We start from the raw sequence: 24451 nt of genomic DNA, 5'->3' as shown, positions 1-24451 counted from the left end.
TGCTGGAATATAGCTGCTGGAATGTAAGCCACAGGAAGGCAGGGGCCTTGTCTGTGTTGCTCACTGCTGAATTTCTAGTATCTTAGAATAATGCTTCCCAAAATAAAGGAGACCTGTAATAATTATTGAGTGATTGAAAGGATGAATGTGTGAGCACCGGAACCCCTGCCACTTCTTACCCTCTGTACAAGATGTTTTTTCCTCTGTCCATCCCCCAGTTCTGCCCCCAAGGAGGAGGAGTTGTTAGTCACTGTGGTCATAATGTAAGACATGTGGCCGACCAAATGTCAAGGAGGCAAGTTCCCCACTAAAGATTTTAAAAAATCAGCCTCTACGTCCAGGACCCCCTGGCATTTTTGACTTCACACTCTTCCCACCACCACCCACGCTAGGGTGAGCTTGCTGGTACTCACTTTCCATCACACTTGGGTTGGCTCACACTTGTGCTTGTTACATACTTTCTCTCACACACTTTTTGCTGAGTTGGGCCTTTGGTGTGATTGAAGGGTCTGGCCCTTCTTCCTCTCTGTGGGAGAAGGTGGTCTAGCTGCTTTATAATCACCTATTTTCCCCCCATCCCAAAGTTTTCTAAGTTTAAGCTTTTATTTAGAATTTAATTCTATTATTTATCCATTCCCTGAAAGGCTCAAAAGTGAAGAAGGAAAAAATACCATATACCCACAAATTAATTCCAGTAAGCCAAGCCTTTGTGGTTTCTCTTATTGGAGGTAAAAGAACTGGTTATCTTTATCCTCAGCTCCTCAGCTTTCCTGATTTCATCTTCCTGAACTTCTCTACCCTGAGGCTCTTATTTTGAAAAGATGTGAACGATGTGGAAGTAAACCCTTGCACAGGGACACGGCTCCACATGGGACATAGAAGAGCAATTTCCTTAGCTATTTGCAAGATATGACTGTAGGTTTTGGAAATATTGTGACCTTTATAGGGAAATGATTCTGTAGATAGGTCTACTTTCAAATATTCAAAATCAATGGATTAATGACTGAGAATATTATTTTCTGATCCTGCATGAGCTTTGGGGTTTCTCAGAGAAGCCGTGCCCTCAGGTGACTGATGAGCAAACTGGAGGATATGGATAGGAAATGGACAGTTTTCCTATTTGTAAATAAACAGGATTAACAGGATTAAATAAAACAAGGATATTAAGGAAAAGGTTGAGAGAAAAGTGGGGCTAATGTTTGCATAAATAGGGCTTTCAATATGTTTCATTTAGCCATCTAAGATAGTCATAGATGGTATTTCCATTTGAGAGTGGAGGAAACTGAATGCAAGAGTTTAAATAAGAGTAAAAGGCAACATTGTGTAGTGTGGTTAAGGTGTGGGCACTGAGAGTCATCATTGCGCATGCTGACGTTAGAGTCCCTTCAAGCTGTGGGCTTAAGGGTAAGTTGCTTAAAGTTCAGTTTCTTCATCTCTAAGACAATAGTATGTTACAGGATTATTGTGAGCATTAATGGTAATATATGTTGAGTTTTTAACCTATTGTTTTGGAAATTGTGTGTACTTAAAGCTGTCTGATATTATTCATCCATACATGCATATATATACACATACAGATAAATAACCCAATATTTCAAATTGTTTTATTTGGTTTCCAAAGGTCTCATACCTTGCAGGTTGTGCATGTAAAGAGTGGTAGAATCAGGAGGCTGGTCTTTCTCCCACCAAAGTCTATTCTTTCCATTATAGGACCTCTAAAAGTTTGTTAAATTACAGGAAATGAGAAAGTGAGCGTGATGAAAATGAGGTTGAAAGCGTTAATAAAAGCTGTCACCTGTTGATTGGCTATGATAGGTTGGCTGTTTTACTTCTGTCATTGCATTTAATCTCATTTCATTAAATAGTCTGGCCAAGATCTCGGAGTCAGGCAGCCAGAGCTGGGATCTGTCTCATTTCAAAAATCTAGTCCCTTCATTAAGCAGTGCTGCCTCCCCTGCCTCCCCATGAGGAAAGCCATGAGGTTACTCTGATCTCAGAGAGAAAGAGCTCATAGAAGGTCGGAGTTGGTCACATGAAGAAGTACTTCTGAAAAAGGGTCTTTATGAAGTTTTTAGGGACATGTGGTAATGCGGGTTCCTCTCTCTAGGAAATCTAGAGGGTGACACAGGCCCCTCCCAAAATATAAAATTACACTGATGTATCTTAATTATTAAAAAATGCTTCCAAGGTCAGTTTCTCCAGTAAAGAGGGCTTAAGGGATGTCAGTGGGATGCTGGGATGAATCTGGAATTGAGATTAGTTAAGGAAAATGAAACGAGGAAGTTGTCATTCTTCTTGGTCCCCAAGAATTAGAGGAAAGAGCTAAAATAGGAGACAAAAACTGGGCCACTGATGGTTAATGATGTGAACCTGAAGACTATTTTAGTGGTGGGCGGCAGAAAAGAAATACAATTTAAAAGGGCCAACATGACCTCCCCGGTGGCGCAGCGGGTTGATCGCAGCGCTGTGAAGCTGTCCACAGCCTCCGCTGCGCTGGTTTGATTCCCGGCCTGCCCGGGAGATACCCACATGGTGAGGCACCTCTCCTGTCTCACCCACTACTCCCCTCAGCAGTGTATTTCAGTCCTTCTGCCTGTTCTGCTCCCTGCTTTGTCTCTGGTGCATTCTCTCACCTTCCTGCATTTCTGGCTTGTACCCCAGTGCTTGTATAAATAAATAAGTCTTAAAAAAAAATAAAAGGGCCAATATGAGAAGTGTCCCAGCGTGAGGAGCAAGGGTGGGCACAGCACCAGAAAGGCACTGGTTTTGAGCACTGAGAAGAGAGTAAGTGTGGCAGAGGGCCTGGGTGGTCGGCTAGGAGCAGGGGCATGTGGGTGAGGTCATGAGTTCATTGCTCACCTGTGCTTTTAGGTGAGGGCTGGTGAGCATGAGTGTGGCCACGCGTGCTTGCCCCCAGAGCTCTGACCAGCCCCCGGCAGATGCGGCCCTTCCAGACAGGTGGGCTGGAGCCCTCGCAGACTTCCCTGGCAGCCTCACAGCCTGGGCTCTCAACCTTGGAATTACAAAGCCGCATTTCTCTTGCTTGCTCATTTATGTCTTTGAAGGTTTATAAGATTCTTTCAGTGGGATCCTTTTCTGTTGCTTTCGTATTCTCCTTTCCATTTGTGGTAAGGAGACATGTTAGTTTTGTATTATGAATTTATTGAACCCTCGTGAGTTTCTAAAATGTGGGGTATTTTAGTCTTTTACACTTTTTCTCGCTTTTTTGACATCTAGAATTTTGTGCTAGGTGGTGTAAAGCATATTTTCTTACATAGAGTGCCTTAATATGTTAAAAATAGTAAGCATAGTTGTAATTTTTTGTGCATACTGACAGATTCCATGGTTATTGGAATAGAAAATACTGAAACGTGATGTGATTTTATGATTTGTAACAGCATTGTTTAAAATTTCATGTTATTTTGCATGTATTTTTGCAAAATGAGAAATTGAAATGGGTTTTTAAAACTTTCTTTGAATATTTAAACAATAACCCGTGAGGCAGAGACAAGATCAGATCCGGACTGATTTGAAGTTCCCTCTTTTTGCTGTGTGATGAGGACTGTAGGGTAGAAAGAGGGGGTGATGACTTACAGCCCAGTACTCCAGGGCCCCTGTTGGGGAGAGGGACTTCAGGCTGAATCAATAACCAATGGACAGTGGCAAATGCTCGAATCAATCATTGCTGTGTAATGAAACCTCCGTCAAACCCCTAAAGGACAGGGTTTATTCAGGAGCTTGTGAGTTGATGAATACCTGGAGATTTGGATGCAGAGAGAGGGCATGGAAACCTAGCACCTTTCTCACATACTTTGCCTATGACTCTCCTGAGTTATATCCTTTTCTAATCAATTGATAATCTAGTAACTAACTGCCTGCTTGAGTTTTGTGAGGTGTGCTAGCAAATTAATCCAACCTATGCTTGCTGTTGACATCTGAAGCAGTCTGGTAGGATTGAGGCCTTACCCCGTGGGATCTGATACTTCCTCCAGGGAGGTAGTGTCAGAATTGAATTAAATTCTGGGGCACTAATTCTGCTATTGCAGGATTTCTTGATGTTGGAAAACCACATCTGGTGTCAGAAGTGTATAGTAGTGAAGTGTTGAGAGTAGAGGAGAAGCAGAAGGAGTGTGTTTTTTCTTGTGTGTGTGCGCAAACCAGTGAAAATTTTTGTAGATGAAATGAATATTTCACTGGGAACGATTAAGGCAGTTTGTGCTTTACTGAAAATTAAAAATAACTTTCTGCTATAAATACTTGCACTTTTGCAGTTGACCACTAGATGTCAGGCGTGCCATGGACACTCTGAGAGTTGGTAGAAATTGAACAGTGTAAGCTCGTAGACCTTCACATATTTCCACTGTTTCCACATGATGGAAGCCAGAAGAACCTGATATAGTGTGATATATAGAAGCGAGGTACAACTGGAATAATGAAATTTCAAAAATAAGCCTTTTTAAAGGAGGGTTGTAATAGTTCTATTGGGTATTGTAAATGCTTCAGGTGCACTTGATACCCCTGTTATGTTCCTGGCGTTTGGGTCTCTCTCATTTTTATGGAAAGATGGATTGAACTTCAATTTAAGAATATTCGGTAATCCCTCTCAGGACATGCTATAACAGCTGGCATTTTTGTGTTGTAGTAAATTGATTCCATACAACAGTCAGTAATAATTATGACTGGGTTCTGACAAATTCCAAAGTATTTTCAATAAATTTAGCCAAAGAAAATACCATGATTACAACAGAAATCTAAATCAATTTGAAAGTTGAACCTAGCGACTCTACTTCATTCCACAAAACATTAAGCATTTTACTGGTTAGGATTTTATCAAACCATTTATTTTGTATTAATGTACCTGTGCATGTTCCTGAGAAGAGAATTACTTTGCAGCACATATTGCTTAAATAATATCACTTTGGAAAAATTTAACCTTGAGTGTTCATTATGAAGTAAAAAGTGAGAAATTACGTACATATATAGAGTACCAACTCAGATGGATGTTTTGATATGGAATGTAAGGTTGTCTTAGTATTTATAGAATGTTTATTAGAAACATAAATTGACTTACTAGATGGTGTATGTGGTTGATAACATGAAACATTGACTTCTCACTGCACAAAGATGGTAAATTACATTTATACATATACATGTAATAAATACCTACCCACATACATGCATATATAAAATATGCATTATATGTTGTCCTAATGACAGAAATATGTGTGCACACACTTTACAAATTTTAACCATTTTTCCTTTCTTTCTTGGCAACAAAGCAAAAGTCTGCTAATTGGATGTATTCTTTAAATTATGTATGGTCTGTTCTTGGCTTTCTTTGTGTTTGAATTAAGGAACTCTTTTATGTAGTTGAATTTTAATCCTGATTGTTAGAATAGCTTAAGAAAGCAAAGCAGAGTTGCCTTTTAAAATTATTGGGGAAAGCAACTTTAGAGATTGGAATTAATGAGACCACTTTGTCTTTTTTGCTCAATTTAAATTTTTTAACTTTGTGATTTACATTTTTACTTGGTTTTTAAAATAACAGCCCTCATATCTTTAATTAACACTCCTTTCTGTGGATTGGTGTGCTTATTTAGCTATGTCAGCCTTGGTAGTAATATAAAGTTTAAGGCATTGCACCAGATAGTCGGGTCCAAAAATGACTCTTTGGTGAATTTTTTTATATTAATGTTCACTTTGATTATCAAAAAGCTAATTTGGAAGGCTTTAATAGAAATGTACAGTTTAAACTTCTAAAAGTGAAATCTGGCAAGCGTGTTTTTCTTTATTCTGTAATTTAGGGTCTCTAAGAATTGAAATGAGCCTTTTTTTTTCGTATTTACAGTATCTGTTTTTCTTGTTAATATATGTTAAAATGTGCTTTTAACTTGCTGTGTTTGCTTTCAAACAACTGGGGAAAATGCATTAAAATGAACTTAAACACATCGTGTGGGTTTTCTGGTTTCTAAAAAAAAATGTAAATACAGTGTATTTTCCGTTATTAGGCAGCAGTGGTTCAAATTTAAACCACATGGCCACCTTCTAGGTGTCAGGCCAATGTAAATTTTAATCTTGCTACTTTCTTTTGTTTTCATTTTATATTCTTACCTGAATGAGAACGCCTCAGTCAGAATAACCAGCTTTTATTGCTGCCTTGCCATCCACCAGACACTGAGTTGTTCACATTAGCGTGTTTATCCGACAGTTCAGAATTGCTGTTCTCTCTATTTGCATTTAAGGATATGAAGAATTAATAAGATGATATAACTTGTTCAAAGTCACAGAATTAGCAATTAGGCCAAACTCTAGAGCCCTGTTCTTAGTTACTATACAGTAATGTCTTCACTGTTTATTTTGGGATAAACAGTTTATCCCAATAGTTATTGAAAAAATTGATATTTTGCAAGATACATCAAAATTTAATTTGTTTTTTTTTTTTTTAAGATTTATTTATTTATGCATACAATGACTGGGGATAGGCCAGTGGTTCAGGGCAGGGGTGGAGGGATGAGAGGATTCACCAGAGACAGAGTGGGAAACAGAACAGGCAGATTGACTGAAACACACTGCTAAGGGTAGCAGCGGGTGAGCCAGGAGAGGTCTGCTGTGCTGTGTGGGTAGCTCCCTGGCCAGGGATCGAACTCATGCTGCAGAGGCTGTGGATAGCTTCATTGTGCTGTGCTGAATCCCTTGCGCCACCAGGGAGGCCCAAAGATTAGTTTTTATTAAAAGATTTTACTTTTGTGTATAAGTTTGGCTTTTTAGGTTTAGTTTAGATTATTAACACTGCTGTCAATCTCTAATAGTATTTTGCTTCAGGGCTGGTGTGCTTTTAAGGATATATTTGTAGTTTTCAGTCAGAGAACTTGGCAGTCATCATTTTAGGATGAACTAATTAATTACATTTGGTGATAAATTGTTGACAATTTGTAGAGTCCTGATCCACATTTAGAAATATAGCTTAAAATTATAGAGGGAAGGAACTTTAGAATGGCATTGGATTACAAAAAGTTCTCCAAGTTCTCTATGCAGCCAACAGCTCTTAGACCAACATGCAAAAATCTTTAAGGAAGCCTTAATACCTGCAGGAAGAATTTTCATGTTTTTAATTAGAAACCTCACAGCAGGATATAAACCTTCACACTTAATATTTGTGTATAGTCTGTAGAAAAAAATTCTGAAGAAGTGTGACCTTTCTAGTCATTAGGATAAGAATTTTGAGTTAGTCACAGAAATGCTGGTATGGAATAATATTCCTCCTCCTTCTTAAAGTGCACCTTTCTTTTGTAGAAACAGCTTGTGTGACATATAAATCTTGGTGGACAGCGTGGGCTGCAGGCCGCTGAGCTGGAATTCCCCAGGGCTGTCTGAGCCAGAGTGTGGAGCAGGGCCCCAGCCTGCTGCCTGCATCATGCCAGCTCTGTCAACAGGATCTGGGAGTGACACAGGTATGTGAACCCAAGAGGGGCGATTTCCCTTCCATCCTCCTTCAAATCATCTTGTTCACAGTGAAAAGCCGCATTGCTTTAAGCAAGTGCAAGCCAGACGTGCTTGTTTTTTCTGTAACCAACAAAGGGGCGTACTATAAACCTGGCTATGCCCTTCAAAATTTGAAGTGATCGCAGGGACTGCCTGCTGCCTTCTCCAAGGAGCAACCTTGAGCACTGATGCTTCCCTCCTGTCTTGTGTTTTGGAATAATACTGTAAATTTATATTTCTTTAAAAAATATTAAGTATTTTAAACATACGGAAAAGTGTGACAAATACCAGGGTGCTCATATTACTCTTCACTCTGATTTAAGAACACATGAGAACTTTTTGCCATACTTGACTTCAAACCTGTCTCACTTTTTTCACTGAAGAGGCAAAACATTAGCCATAGCCCATTCTTCCATTTTGTCATCAGAGGTAAGAACTATTCCGAAGTTGATTGTATATCTTTAAGGGATTCAGTGAAAACAAACAAGGTATCTCATCTGACTTTTAAAACTCCGTGATACTTGGAATGAAGATTTCTTAGAAAGGGAAAAATTTCACATGCATGCCTGTATGCTTGCGTGTGTATATGTGTGCACACATGAATATGTCCGTGTGCGCGTGTGTGTGTGTGTGTGTGAATCCCCTCCTTCTGACCTGTTACAGAAAGTAGAGTTGTGGAGATCAATGCCCTTTTGGTTTGAGGATCTCCAGAATCTCTCTAGAACTATTGAAACAGACAGTGAGTGGGGTTGGGGAGCTATGCCTTATATTTCTAAGGATCCCTCACAAGAAGTGGTAGCATAAGGTATAGTTGAAAAGAATGTGTGCTCTGTGCTGCATGGCCTAGACTGAATTTGGTTCCATCGCTGCCACTCTATGGCCAGCTGAGACGGTGTCTCCAGCTGCAGTTACTGGCACCGTTCTTCTAGAAAGACTGCGGCAGATATGCCCGAGCGCTGTGTAATGTTTGCAAATGTTGTTCTTTGCTATTTCAAGCATACCCATACTTGTGTTCTGGCAAGTTTTGTCTTGTCTTTATCTAGAATGTATTTTTCATCAGTGATTTACACCAGGGGATCAGTTTTTTTTTTTTTTTTTTAAAGAAGTGATTTTGATTGTTAAATTATCTAAAGATCTTTTTTTTTCTTCTTAATACATTAACATTTTTCTCAAGAAAGCCAGCTCCTTTGGAAAAATTTTTTTCTGCTTTTTAGTTTTTATATAGTCCCACATTGTATTGTACTATATAAAATGAATGATTTAACTTTCCATGGTGGTTTGGGAAATTATAGATAAAATTTATTTGGACCATAAATTTATTATGGTTGTGTAGTGAATTAGTTTTATGCTTTGCTACTCACCCAAAACGCCTTCGTGTAATTGAACGCAAAATATTGTTGCTTACATCTAACTCGGGGAATGATTAAAATGAGTATTTATAGTTTATATAGGGCAATTTAGGTGTCAGTCATGAAAAATATCATAGGCTATTTAGAATTTAAGAAGGACTTTTCCACACGTAGCTGGCTCACTTGGTGCAAATTTATTAAAGTGTTCTTGTAACTTAGACCGGGTGTATTTTTTGCTGTGTCTTTTGACCTGTGTGTCCCAGCAAGGTCATAGTCAGGCTAAGATGTGTTTACTCCCAAAGTGTTGATTTAGGGAAGCCCCAAAGTGTGGTGTGCTTTGAGAGGTTTATGGTTCCCTTGTTTTGCATTTTACCACTTGGGTCATTTTTACCATTAGGCATGTTGCTCCACAGTGTCCTAGCTGTTCTTTTCTCCAGGGAAACAGAGCTGGAGGGCACTCTGCAGGCATCCACCAGGCAGCAGACCAGTGCTGACTCACAGCGGCCCCAGGGCACACAGCACTCACGTGGGAGATCCTTTCAATGTAAAACTTTTGCCACTTCTCCCTCTAACATTTCCTGCTATTCTCACTGAGAAAAAACTTAAATATATAAAAGTATTCTTGGTGTGAAAGATGCATAGATAAGAAAGGAAAGAAACCCTAAGAATCCACCCTTTTCCTTCCCCAATCTCATCTTCTTTCTCAGTTTGATGAATATCCTTCAGTGATTGATAGGAACATTCACTTATGTGTATACATTAAGTATGTTGTTTTATGGCTTTATTTTTTAATCACAGATTTTGTCAAATTCTGTGGATTGTTTATAACCTTCTCTGCACACCAACCGATGTGTACACATGCACATAAACAGTTCCATGTGTAGTCATCTATAACTGTATAGAGGGGGTTTCCTACTGATGTCTCCAGCCCTAGGCCCTTAGCAAATAGATTGTTCTAGCCTCTTCCCCTTGCTTATCAGTAAATTCCCACTCCAGCTTGAGAAACCTGGAGTCCACACACCTTCCATCTAATTAACTGCACAATTCCAGTAGACATGTGTAGCAGTATCAGAATTTTTTTTTTTAAAGATTTACTTATTTTACACAAGAACCGGGGTACAGGTCAGAAGCGTAGGAGGGTGAGAGAATTCACCAGAGCCAGAGCGGGGAGCAGAACAGGCAGACGGACCGAAGACACTGCTGAGGGGAGCAGCGGGCGAGGCAGGAGAGGTCTGCTGTGCCATGTGTGGTTCACCCTGGACAGCGGGGAATCGAACCAGCACTGCAGAGGCTGTGGACAGCCTCGCAGTGCAGCGCTCAACCACTGCGCCACCGGGCAGGCCCAGTATCAGAATTGTTAACCTATGCCTGCAGTTAGAGAGTTAATCTGTGTGTGTGTGTGTTTTAAAGATTTATTTATGCATACAAGAACTGGGGTACAGGCCAGAGGTGTGGGGAGGTGAGAGGAATCACCAGAAACAGTGGAGAGCAGAACAGGCGGATCTAGTGAAGTACACTGCTGAGGGGAGCAGCGGGCAAGTCAGAAGAGGTCTGCTGCACCATGTGGTCACTTCTCTGGCTGGGAATCGAACTTGTGCTATGCTGCAGTGGCTGTGGATAGCTTCACAGTGCTGCATCTTAACCCCTTGCGCCACCAGGGAGGCCCCAGAGAGTTAATCTTTTTTTTTTTTTTAAAGCATTATGGCAAATTCCTTTTTATTTAGTTTCAGTAATTTCTTTTTTTTTTCTTTTTTAAAGATTTTATTTATTTATACATACAAGCACTGGATATAGTCAGAAGCACGGGAGGGTGAGAGAATTCACTAGAGTCAGAGCGGGGAGCAGAGCAGGCAGAAGGACCGAAGTACACTGCTGAGGGGAGCAGCGGGCGGCAGGAGAGGTCTGTGTGCCATGTGGGAGCCTCCTCCCGTGGCCGGGGATCGAACTGGCACTGCAGAGGCTGCGGGCAGCTTCGCAACCCAGTGCTCAACCGCTGCGCCACCGGGGAGGCCCCAGAGAGTTAATCTTAACTTTATTTTCCTGCGATAGTGCCTTTCTGTTTTTAATTTTACAGACTCTCCTTTCCTGTGTAGTACCTGTGTTAGTTTCAGTTTTATTAATTCATTATGATTTTTACAAATATATAATTTGAAATATAATATCTATACAGAAATGCACATAAAAGTTTTATAATACCGATTGAAATATGGTCAGAATGCCAGTACCCACGTGACCACCACTTGGGGTCAAGAAGTCACACAAGTTGAGTGCAACCTGTGTCTTTCTTCCCGTTCACCACCTCATCAGCCTCCTTAGAGAGGGACATAAAAATGTTCTTTTCTCACACGACACATCAAACCTAGTTTATGATTTATTTAAGCATCCTAGGCAACATGGCTTAATTTTGTCTGTTGCTGAAGTTAACATAAAGGGAATTATATTGTATGAATTTTTGAAGGTTGATGTTGACTAGGATGAGAAAAATAATTATAACAAATTATACATTTTGAAAATGTAGAAAGATAAATATTAAAAACTCCGGGGGTGGGGGGAACATAATATTTTTATTAATTAACTACCTGACCACAAATCTAGAATGCTTTGTCTTTTTAATATTTTTCGCCATTGACTTTTGATCGTCTCTTACTATGTCAACTATTTTGAATTTAAGAGAAGAAAAAGTCCAGTTTAGAAAGGGAAAATGTGGACTATTTGTGTGTGCAGTACCTCTGATACCAGATATGTTTTATTCGCACACCAAGCAATTTTCAGAGACCCCAGTGAGGTGTCCTGCAGTTCCATTGTGGCACTACCTGGAGTTAGAACATACCCCACAGGTGAAGGGCTCTGTCCTATAAGATTCTCCTCCCACCATCACTGCAGATGCCCATTGCAAGTAATAATAGGTTGCATCTTACCTGAAGTTTCTGCCAACTTGGCTCTAAAAGTCAGAGGTTCCTGTGATGTCCTCCTTGAATTTGACCATTTTCCAGAACAGTTCACAGAACTCAGGGAGACACCCATATTTACCAGTCTGTTATATGGCAAAGGATGCGGTCAAGAACCCAGATGGAGAGGTGCAGAGGGCAAGGTCAGGAAGCACCCTGAGCTCAGGAACTTCTGTCCATATGGAGTTGGGGTGTACCATCATCCCGGCGCGTAGATGATTCACCAACACCTAAGCTTGCTGAGCCCCTTACTACTGGGAGTTTTAGGGAGTCTTCATCATGTAAGCATGATCCTTATTCACTCCATCTCCACTTGCTTTCCTACTCCTGAAAGGGAGAGGGGAGAGGTCCTGTCTTCCTCATCTGTTGAACTGTCATTATTGATGATCAGATTTTTAAAATTTTGCCACTGTGGGTGTGTAGTGGTATCTCAGTTTAGCTTTTTTTTTTTTTAAAGATTGATTTATGTAGGGCAATCCCTGGTGGCGCAGGTGGTTGAGTGCCGCGCTGTGAAACTGTGTGCAGCCCCAGCAGCTCTGGTTTGCCTGGCTGGCCAGTGAGGGTCCCACATGGTGCGGCAGACCTCTCCTGTCACACCTGCTGCTCCCCTCAGCAGTGTATTTCATCAGTCTGCCTGTTCTATTCTCCGCTCTGTCTCTGGTGAATCCTCTCACCTTCCCATGCATCTGGCCTGTACCCTGGTTCTTATATAAATAAATAAATCTTCTTGTATAAATAAATATATCTGACTCTTAGAAAGTGTCTCTCTCCTCTGTCTGCAGTGCCACCTACTGGGACCTTCATTACAGCCTTGACCGTCAGTGGTGACAGAGGGCAGGCTTCCCTTTAATTCTAGGCCTCAAAAGGAATTATCTTGAAATTTACTCTTTGGCATCTTTGCTCTAGGTCCTCCCTCCCATATTACTCCCTAGGCCCTCCCCCTCCCCCCATATGATGCCCTTTCTTAAATTAGGGAAGTTTTCTTTTATTCTCACTGCAAGAACTTTTATGGGGCCTCCCTGGTGGCACAAGGGGTAAAGATGCAACCTATGAGGCTATCCGCAGCCACTGCAGCAAGAGTTTGATCTCCGGCCAGGGAGCTACCCTCATGGCACAGCAGACCTCTCCTCTCTGGCCCGCTGCTCCCCTCAGCAGTGTATTTCAGTCAGTCCACCTGTTCTGCTCCCCACTCTGTCTCTGGTGAATCCTCCCCCACCCACCTCTGGCCTGTACCCCAGTTCTTGTATGCATAAATAAATAAATCTTTTAAAAAAATTTATTTTGATAAGTAGCTGTTGGGATTGTCACATGCATTTTATTTATTATAACGATCATATGATTAGTTTCCTGTTGATCTCAATATTGCAAATTTTATTGATGTTTGAATATTAAACCAATTTCTATCTTAGGAGTAAACCCATTTTGCCTGTAATATATTATCCTTTTTCTGTAATGTGGTGGATTTAGTTTGTTCCTATTTTATTTACAAGTTTAATGTCTGCATTTATGAGTGAATGTAGAGTGTAAACTTCTTTATTCTCATCTGATTTTCACCAAGTCATGCAAACCTTATGTACTGTTTTGGGGAGTCTTTTACTCTTCTTCTGTGGAAAAGTTTGTGAAAGAGTGAAATTTGTTTTAATGTAAGTAAAACTTAAGTGTTAGGTTACTTAGTCCTGGAAATTTTCTTTTTGTAAGAATATTGGCAGCTAGTCAAAAATTGGGCAGAAGAGCTAAAAAGAAACTTCTCCAAAGAGGAAATGCAAATGGCCAACAGGCATATGAAAAGAATATTCAACATCACTTGTAATCCGGGAAATGCAAATCAAAACTACAATGAGATACCATCTTACACCAGTGAGAATGGCACATATTAAAAAAACTAGCAACAACAAATGTTGGCGAGGTTGTGGAGAAAAAGGAACTCTCCTGCACTGCTGGTGGGAGTGCAAATTGGTCCAACCGCTATGGAGAGCTGTGTGAAGATTTCTTGACCTACTAAACATAGAGCTTCCATATGATCCAGCAATTCCACTCCTAGGTATTTACCCAAAGGACACAGAAACATTAATTCCAAAGGGCACCTGCCCACCTATGTTTATAGCAGCAATATTTACAATAGCTCAGCTATGGAAACAACCCAAATGCCCAAAATAGATGACTGGCTCAAGAAGATGTGGTACATACACACAATGGAATATTACTCAGCAATCAAAAAAGATAAACACATGCAGTTTGCAGCAACATGGATGGAGCTAGAAGGGATCATGCTCAGAGAAATAAGTCAGAAAGAAAAAGAAAAATGCCAGATGGTCTCACTCATAGCAGGAATTTAGGAAACTTAAATAAGAGACCAGGAAAAAGACTAATCAATACAAAGTAAAAATCAAAATCAACAAGCAGCTATAAACCAGAGACACACTACCGGGAGGCTGGGGGAGGGGGGGGTGGGGAGAGGAAGGACTAGAGTCAAAATAAGGGGGGGGTGCAATTGTATGGGGAATATAACCAAAATGAAAATGCATACATTGTGCAAAGATGAAAAATGATGTAAGATTTTTATAAAATAAAATACTAAAAAAAATATTGGCAACTAATTTTTTTTAAAGATTTATTTTTATTTATACAAGAACTGGGGTACAGGCCAGAGGCGTGGGAGGGTGAGAGGATTCACCACAGACAGCATGGGGAACAGAACAGGCAGACTGACCAAAATACATTGCTGAGGGGAGCAGCGGGCAGGATAGGAGAGGTCTGCTGTGCCATGTGGGTATCTCCCTGGCTGGCCAGGATTCCAACCCTCGGACAGCTTCACAGCGCTGTGCTTTTAACCCCCTGCACCACCAGGGAGGCCCACAAGTAATTTATTATTAAGGATATAAGAATAGTCAGGATTTCTATTTCTTTAGTCAGTTTTGGTGACTGTATTTTTCTAAGATTTGCTCCATTTCATCTAAATTTTCAAATTTGTGAAAAAGTTGTTCATAGTATGATTGCATGTCTGCATATTACTATTTCTTTTTTGGTCATGATTTGGTAATTTTTGTCCTTTTTCCCCTCTTATCTGGTTAAAATTGCCAGAGTTTTGTTAATTTTATTAGTTTTTTGATATAAAACTTTGGGCTATATTAATTTTCTCTGCTGTGTGTTTTTATCTTAGTGGACTTACCTCTGGTGAGTATGACTTCTGTTATATATAAAAATTCACACCATTTAAAGAAGAGTTGTGTAGGCTAAAAGGTCAGGAAGCTCTTAGTTTTGATGGTTATCAGTTGTCAATCACCAAAATATAATTTTTATCTTTAAAAAATATACTTTGAAAGGTACAGCTTAAATATTTTCTAAATTATAGCTTAGAGTACTCTGTATTGTTAAAATGGAAGAACAATAGTTATTTTTAGATGGAACTGTCTAACCTACTACATCTTCTTCGCATTGAAACAAATGTTTTTATATAATGTCCTTGGGGATATCATGAAGGCTATTTCAGGAGGATATTTGGAAGGAAAGTCATTGAAGATAATTCTGTCTCTTGAATTCTCCTACAAACTTTTCTTTCACTTACTTGCTTGTTAATTCAACAACAAACCTCTGAGAGGACTTAATAAAGATGCTGACAGCAATTGCTATTTGGTAAGAGTTAAATATATACTAGGTGACTTTTGTGCATTCATCCCATAGCGAAGCAGGGATGTGTGAGTTAGATGCTAAACGCCCTTTATCTCTATTGATTACTGTAGCAGTCCTGTGAGAAATGTTTTAAATGTTTATTTCTGTAAAACCCATAGGCCACTTTCTGCTCACTTCTTTTCTCTTGCTGTTACTTATCTTCCTGATAAAACTTAGTACCTCTGGCCTGCCCATTACTTAATGATTTATTGATAATATGCTGAATGGTGGCTACAGCTTGTGATGTGATGAGAGTTACAATTTAGGCTATCACGCTGCAATGTAAGGTAATCCAGTACTATCCAGCCTGGTCTGACTATATCTTGTGCTAAAATTTAAATATATGACAGATACTGAAATATATGGAAACAAGTCCTATCATATTATAAGTAAAGTAAGAAAATATATTACTTTAGCTTTTACAGTCAACTGTTCCAGGTTAGGAGGCCCTACTGCAAATGTCATCAATTTTCCTAAAAGACTATAGGCCATAGATTATAAGCTTTTTAGAAATAATTTTCAATTTGCCATCACTTTAGCTTTAGGATAAGTACTGCTAAAAATCAAAGTACTGTCTTGCTTCCTTTCATGGTGTGGGATACCCTGTGAAGACCACAGATTGCTAACTCAAAGTGAACCACATATTGGTACTTATTTACAGCTTGGAGAGAGCCTCTACGAGTGAAAGTTTTATGCAGGTGTATGTACTTGGCCTCTTAACATGCCCGGATTTTATGGACTGTATGATAATTGTATACAGTGTGTTACTTTTAAATTGTTTTGCATATTTAAGAACTCCATTTGCTAAATGCTTTGCTGAGTTACTGTACTTGAGAGAGAGCAAGAAAGAGAATGCTTCTGTCAAGTTTGTGTTAAAATATTTTAGTAGTATAGGTACTTTTGGAAATAAAACATACTTTAAATGAGAAAAATTGAGGCTTGTTATGAATGGCACTGAATAGTGCTGATTATTTTACCTTTGACAAAGTGGAAAATTTAAAGCTTGGTGTATCCCATTTTATTAATATAATAAAGTTTTATAATGTTGTTCTGGGCGTCGATATATGTTCTTTAGTGTTTATTAGCCCTTGGATATAGTAAAACTTTTTGGTCTGATGCCTGGCTATACTGTACAAAATGCAAACATCAAAATCAAGAGAAAAACAAATACATACACATGTATATATTCTTTCTCTCAAGTATTTTTCTGTATGATTTCTAAATATTTTGGTTACTTATACTATCTAATATGCTTGAATACAGAGAACATCTTTTTTTATCATTTAACATAGGTTTATAGCTTCCCCAGACTTGTTCTAATAATGAAGCTATGAGGGATATGACAAGAATGGTGATATTAAATTTCTCTAGACTAACAGTAAATTTTTCCATTCTGATGTCAGGAATTTTGAGCATCTGGAATCTGCAAGAAGAGTGAATTGTTCACTGCGGGAATACTTTCATCAATTCTGAGCCATTTATTCTCGTAGGAACTACTGTCTTGTACAGAATATTATATTTTTACAGAAGCAGTTTTCTGGAACTGGAAAAATTTCTGCACTTCTTTATGGTTCTGTATTCTTGCATGCTTTCAATTTTGGAAATGTTACTGTTTTTAGAATTAATGTAATATTTTAGCATAAAATTATTTTCCTTTGCTTTAATAACAAAAATTTGTATTTTTCCAAAGCCAGTGAAGAAGCAATAGAAAATGGACTGTCCTGAACAGAGATGTCCTTACAGTTTATACAAGTGAATCTATGATCTCTACTTTGTCATCATTTTCTTTGAACTTTCAGAATATCCATAGCAGGTATATAGATATCTTATGCCTTGGTTATGGCATCTTTCTATAAAAGTGAAGTGGAGGCTAAGAATATGTGAAATTCTCTTAATAGTTTCGGTTAGAACATTTCTCAGATCAGGAGTTAAGATTCTAAATTAGCCCTGATTCATGCAGGGTCTTTAAAATAAGTTGGTTTAAGTTATTCTGTTTTTTATTTTTATTTTTAAATTCTAGTCTTATTTTCTAGACTGCAAAAGCTTTCCCTCTCTTTAGTAATTTTTCACTCTTAATATTTTTTGTTCCCTCTGCTTAGATTTCATGTTGTCGACACTAGTTTTGATTGTATGGCAGTAGTTTCATTGCCTAAGCTTTGGGCTGGAATGTTTTGATTTGAATACTTCCATAACCGGTCTTACTCTAATGTCTTAATGTTCTGTGAATACCTAATGTATTTTTACATTTCAGTAGTTCATTTACTTAAAATGCTAGCAGGACCTGTGGGAATCATCCAGTGTGTTACCTCCTTCCATCACAGTGGCACTTTGGTTGAACAGCTTCCCTTTGAGATTCAGCAACACTCCTGCAGACAGATTCCTAGTGAGTTTCTCGGGTATCCCAGAAGTCAGATCCCAACATTGACCTGTAGGTACCCCAGAGGTGTTTTCTGCTTTTCAGTCCCTTTCACAGTTTTCTTCCCACCTCCATTATTTTGACATTCCTGTTCTGGTCTGGTCTTCTGCTATCTAGGTGCTCCTGACCTGAACCCTGTAGAAGTTTCTCCTGCTTGATGGGTCAAGCATGGTTTCTACCCACTGCCAGCACCAGGGACCGTGGCTGGTCTCTGGCCCCAGGGAACTCGGATATCTAGTGGGCTTTTTCAATAACTTCTGAATGCTAGTCCTGGGGTGGGAGCCCCTCTTTCAAAGTGTCTTCTCTGGGTCATCTCCTTTAGCCCCAGGTATGCTTGAGATTTTTGTTTACCACTTTACAGATAATCTCACTAGAGCTAATCATTTAAACTGGCCTTGTTCAAATCACTGTGTAGATCTTGTCTTTGGTTTGGACCTTCACTGGGTTTCAGTACTCTCTAGTGTTTTCTTCAGGTCACAGAAATTTAATGCTTATAAACATTTATAGATTTATAAGATTATTGCTGACTTTTCCCCTTGGGTATTTTCCAATCTGGCATGTATCTTCCTGGGCCTATTTTCCTTCCTTCAGATCTTAGTTGTTATCCTACCAGCTCCAGGAAAATCTTCCCTAGCCTTTGCTGATTGCTTTCTTCTTTAAATTGCTATACTTGGACCTCCCTGGTGGCGCAGGTATTAAAGTCTCAGCACTATTAAGCTATCACCAGCCACTGCAGCAGGAGTTCAGTCCCCAGCCAGGGAACTAACGCACCTGGTGCAGCAGACCTCTCCTGTCTTGCCCACTGCTCCCTTCAGCAGTGTATTTCAGTCAGTCTGCCTATTCTACTCCCCACTCTGTCTCTGGTGAATCCTCTTACCCCCTGCATTTCTGGCCTATACCTCAGTTGTTTGTTTTTTGTGGGACCCTCGCCGGTGGCCAGGGATCGAACTGGCACTGCAGAGGCTGTGGGCAGCCTAGCAACCCAGCGCTCAACCACTGCGCTACCAGGGGAGGCCCTGCACCTCAGTTCTTGTATGCATAAATAAACAAAAAAATCTGTAAAAAAAATTACCGTACTTATTATTGTACATATTCATCAAATGACCCCTGACATATTTTAGTTTTGCTGTCATTGCTTTCTTTTCTGTCAGTACATAAAATACACTAATTTTAAGATACTGCTTTTCACTGCTAGAGCATTTTTATGAATTAACTTAGGAATCTCTTCACATGCACCTTTGACAGTGTCCTGTATTCTGTGTATCCAAATATGAGGTGTTCTTTTTCCCACTTACAGTGCTCTCCGATTCATCGTTGGAATGAAGCATCCATGAGTATGAATGACTGCTGAGGAGACGAGTGTAACATCCACCATCTCAGGGCTTGCTCAGGGACCAAATAGATTAAGGCAAACATTTCAAAGATAGCCTTTGCTAGCTAAACACTTATTTTTTGCTCTTAATTTCAAGGACCTATTTTCTTCAGTGTTGGGAATTCTGGAAACTGAATGTAGGACTATTTTTAAGCACACTTTAGAACACAGACCCTCTTTAGGCATGGACTGAGGTGGCCTCCAGAACCTGTGTAATTTATTTGGATGGCTGAGACCACTTAGAACAGCTTAGGTTTTTAACTCTATCTTTCATTTCTGTCTGGCCCTGCCCTTTCTCTCTGATTTTGGTCTGTGGTTATCAGACTTGGGAGCTGAGAGCAGTGACTGCTGTTGTCACGAGGGCAGTAGATTAGGATGGGATATGGTTTGCACAAAGCTAATCAAACCCAGCAAACAGGATTATGAGTATTTGCTAACAGAGAAATGATTATTTTTTAATTGAACATGTTTTATTTCCATAAAAAGTTAGTCTAGGGTGGTTTTATCTCTGAGTATGATTATTGTGTCCCGTTGGAATTTGTAGCTAAGCTATTGTTTTAACATGGAAGCATTGCTGGGATGGCATGTGCATTTTGAAGGAGACGTATTTAGCAAAGAACTTTATTTTTTATTGAATGCCTACTCTGTGCCAGTCATGGGGCTAAGTGCTGCCATGTACATAATTCTACTGAATGCTTAAAACAATCTCTTTTTTCTTTGAAAGATAATTGTAGATTAGCATGTTGCAGAATGATCTTGTGTACCTTTCCTCACATCCTCCAGTGCTAACATCTTGTATAACTGAAGTAGAGTATCACCTCTGGGGAATCTCCATGGATGCCACTTGCTGACCTTTTTCAGAGTTGACTAGTTTTACAGGCACTCATCTGTATGTCCCTCTGTGTATTGTGTATTTTATTCTGTTCAATTTTACATGTTTAAGCCACCATTTCTTTTTTAGCACTTGAGGGCAACAAGTCTCAGATAAGTGTTGGGCTGGGGTTTAAATCTAGTCTTGTTTGAGCCAAATTTTTGCCTTTTTAGGAATAATGATGGTGAATGACATTGAATGAAAGTCACTAAGTTACCTAGGAAACATATTGATTACTTTTCAGTGATTGTTCTGTTTTATCTCATTTCATATTCCTAACAACTATGCCCCATAAATTATATCACAGTTGAAATTAGTAGTGTTAGACAAATTGTATTACCAAGAAATAGGTAGTTATTATTACTACTCCTGAAGTCAATATTAAGTAGTAAAATTCCACGTTCTTTTTATGTCATTTCATATTTTGAAACTGACATTTAACCACTGATTTTGGCAATTGTGATTGATTTAAGTGTGTGTGTGTGTGTGTGTGTGGTGTTCATAAGATATATAAAGTGAGATCTGAAATATTATAGATTTATACATTGAGTTAGGTTGAGATACCTTAAAATATTTTTACTAAGTGGTAATTAAAAGCTGGTTTGGGCAGGATGTCAGATTTTTGAGGAGTAAATGTAAACCACCAAGAACACTTAAGTGTGTCATTGGAAGAACTCCCCCCCGCCCCCGCCCTGAATATTTTAGATCTTTTTGGCCAAACACAGCTAGAGGAATGTTTGCATTTAATCATACCTCTCAAGTTCCCCATCTGATTTTCAAAGTGGAACCTAACACCTTTTTAGGTATGTTTATCACTGATTATTAGAATATTACGATGCTCAGGAAGATAATATTCTAATCAGCAGTCTATAATTTACTGTATGATTCTTTGCTAGTTAAACTTCTTGTAAAGCTGTCTCTGTGATGAACAGCAGCACTTATTCAGACCAGAAATAACAACCGTCCCATGTGTTGTAGATCCCAGGAGGTCTTGGTGTTTTTGTAGACAGCAGAAAGAAATAAAAGGAATTTTGTCCTTTTTACCTCATGTAATCCCACTGGAAAATGAAACATGTGCTCTGAGTTGATACTGACTTCTGCCAGGTCACCTCCCTGAAGAGTCTTGGGCAAGCACGGTTGCAACATTCCTTGGACAGGAGTCTGACAGCCCCTGAAGGAGACGGATGGCTCAGAGGCGCGCTTCCTGCAATGCTGCGCGGTCGTCACCGGCACGCAGGGAGTGCTGCCGCCAGCAGGACTCTCAGAGCCTCTTACCCACCCCCAGGTTACAGTCAGACGAAATGAAGTTCTGTGCAATGTGTTGTTGCTGTTCTTTATGTTAGTGACGTGACCGTGGCACCACGTGCCACCTACCCTGTCTTACTTTTTGGAACTTGACTTTGGACGTTAGAGAATGCAAATGGTTTTGAAGCTCTGTATTTTTAGGAACTATTTGGAAGCCGCAAAACCTTTTTAATGGCCCACTCTATCCATTTTCTGTTCTTCTTAGGAAGTTTTTCCTATTCATGACTCATTTCACTCACTGGCTAACATTGAGGGAAATGTAATAACGATTAAGGAAAGGAATGTATGCATTTTCTTCTTTTTTTTTTGAAAGCTTGTACACATTTTCTGTCTTGGGTTATGTAAACTTGGATGACTGTAGAATGTTGACAACTGTGAAAGGTAAAACTAGCCTGTTAATACATACTTCGTTGGAATTTAAAAATCATAAAGTTTCCTTTGCTTCTTTGGAGAAGTGCTTTGCTTGATGGCCCAGAATACAGATCCAGTAAAAACGACATGTTCCAGCCGTCCCTTACACACACCTTAAGCGAAATTAATGAGATCACTCTAAGATTACGCTTTGTGTTTTATTTTCATTTTATAGGTCTGTATGAGCTGTTGGCTGCTCTGCCAGCCCAGCTGCAGCCACATGTGGACAGCCAGGAAGACCTGACCTTCCTCTGGGATATGTTTGGTGAAAAAAGCCTGCATTCACTAGTCAAGGTAAACCATGCTGATGTCAGATTCTTTTTGCGGAAAAACATATGGAAAAATATTTTGAGCGCCATCTAGTAAACCAGAGATCAAATTGTTGCTCTTTGAAAACAAAACAGCCTTGTTCTATTTCACTGATGGGCGTGGACGTTGTTAAAGATCCTACCAAAAATACATCGATGATTTCACTTACTGGTAGCTATCTGGTTGTGCATGCTAATGCAGCAAACACGAGCTCACCCTTGTTTAGAAAAAGAATCCGAAATAGTCATAGGAAGGTTTAGACTTCTTTATGGTCAACATTCGTGGGCTGGAATTTAACTTAAATAAATAAATGTTCACAGCAAAAATTAGAAGGAATATATTTTCTGAGGTTAAGGATGGCAGCGGTTCAGTAGCCACATTAATTTAAAATAATTTCCTTTAACAAAGTCAACTGAAACTTTAGCAAGCCTTTTTACCCCCCTTGGCAAAACGCCATGGAAATGGTATTTTGTGTATAAATACTCTGAAGTTAAACACGAATAAAAACAGTTTTGGAGACAGTTGCCGTAAAGCATCATGCCATGAAAACGATCAGCCACCAGAAATTAGATCTCGCCACACAGCAACCCTGGAAGTGATCAAAACTCTTAAAATAGTAAAATGAGAACAAGAAGCTTACTGGAAAATATGCCACTCTTGCCTCTGGAAATATGAATTATATTTTTTCATTTAACTCAAGCTGAAAGAAATTTAGTCTTAACTTGAGTCTGCTGGAGATAGAAACCTGCAATGCCTCCACAATAGACAGATCTAGATTTAATTCTGCTAAATTCATTAGCCGTCTGTGGTGATAGGTTTTTAATTGCTGTAGAGTCTTGGAGAATGAGATGCAGTGAGTGCTTCACAAGGCAGGATTCTTAGTCCATTTTTTACCCTTCAGATTTGCTGAGATTAGTGCTCCTCCAGCCGTGGCAATTCTCAAGACCTGGAGGTGTAGACCTGTGGCTGTTTCCTAGCAGTATCGTCAAAAGCTAGGGTGTTACCTTTATTTATTTATTTATTTATTTAGTTTTCTACAGCCAAGATATCATTGTGTTCTAAATAATTTTAGGTATTTTAGTTGCTTTCCCGGTATGTGTTAGAAATGGTTTGGGGATTATAAAAAAATGGATGAAATTCATGAATTGCTGAGGCAGTCATAAAAACATTCCTGTGTTGAATGTATGGAAGTAGGATAGCTATGGATTTGTTCAGATTGACTTCATCTTTTGATAAGAGGAATAAAAGATATTTCAAGGGGCAAAAGCCTCTTTACCATTAACTATACGTTCCCCCAAACAATGATGTATTGTGTATTTATATTTGTAATGTAGCTACCATCCTCTTTCCTTACTTATAAAATGAAAATTATATTATTGGCTAAATTATTTGTGAGCTTCAAATAAAATAGTGGAGATCTTAGTTCGTTGATAATATATTAGTTGGACATATACAAACAGACACTATTAAGCATCAAGGAAACAAGGAAAAATTTAATTATTGTAGCATGTGAAGACCCAAAAAACAACAGAATTGGTTATTTCTGTTAAAAAGAATAAAATTAATGTGTGAAAAAATTCTTAGTTACACTGGCTTTTGAGTTTTAATCACAGGTTTTTTTTTTTTTCCAAAGTATTTTCAGTCAAATGGTTAGGAAGCACACGGAGGGTATTGATGCCTGGTTTCATAAAAACAGTGAAGAGAATAAACTAATGTCAGCACACACAATTACATGTGTATCATTCCAAATGTTTTTTACTAATTGCTATCAAGTGTCTTTTTAAAAACTAGTTTTGTTTTTTACTTTTACTTTGTTTTTTACCATAAGTAAAATTTCTTAATAGTTTCCCACACTCGAAACTTTTATCACATGTAGACCTCAAGTGTGTCCTTTGACCAAGCTAGTAGTTTTCAAGTAAGCAAAGCCTAAAATGCTCCCAGGAGGCTGGCTCATGGCATTGTAGTTTTAAACACTGGAACAAACCACTGAACTGTATGCCAGCAGTCTCTGGTTCGGGTGGAGAATGGAAGCCTTCAGCTTTTGTGCATAAATCTGAGTAGAGCAAAAGGAGTTTGTTTGAAAAGATCTTTTCAAGAGTGAATCAAAATGTACTTTGATGTTATGCTCTTTTACCTGCTGTTGATGCTATTGGTATGTGATTTAGAACTGGGTGAACTAAACTCCATTTTATTCTAGCACAAAATTTCCATAGTTGTCATTTTACTTGGTGTTAAAAAAGGATATTAAATGACTACAAAATTTTAGATACATATAACTTGATGGTCTAACATAAAATAAACTTAATAAGAGACGATTTT

General features: G+C 38.9%; 1 protein-coding gene across 1 annotated transcript in view; it reads left to right on the top strand.

Annotated features, from left to right (window-relative positions):
* Positions 1–7414: 7414 nt before the first annotated feature.
* MPP7 (MAGUK p55 scaffold protein 7) overlaps positions 7415–24451 on the top strand; it is a gene marked incomplete at its 5' end in the record, with an annotated part of 111396 nt that continues 94359 nt past the window's right edge. Inside the window, 2 exons of the mRNA XM_084253300.1 lie at positions 7415–7451; positions 21999–22117. Of these exons, the coding sequence (XP_084109426.1) occupies positions 7415–7451; positions 21999–22117 (156 nt within the window). The remainder of the gene's footprint in view (positions 7452–21998; positions 22118–24451) is intronic.

Source organism: Talpa europaea (genome assembly GCF_964194135.1).
Source record: "Talpa europaea genome assembly, chromosome: 14".
Taxonomy (NCBI): Eukaryota; Metazoa; Chordata; class Mammalia; order Eulipotyphla; family Talpidae; genus Talpa; species Talpa europaea.
The sequence above is the reverse complement of the archived record's forward strand: the minus strand, read 5'-3'. Positions and strand labels throughout refer to the sequence as shown.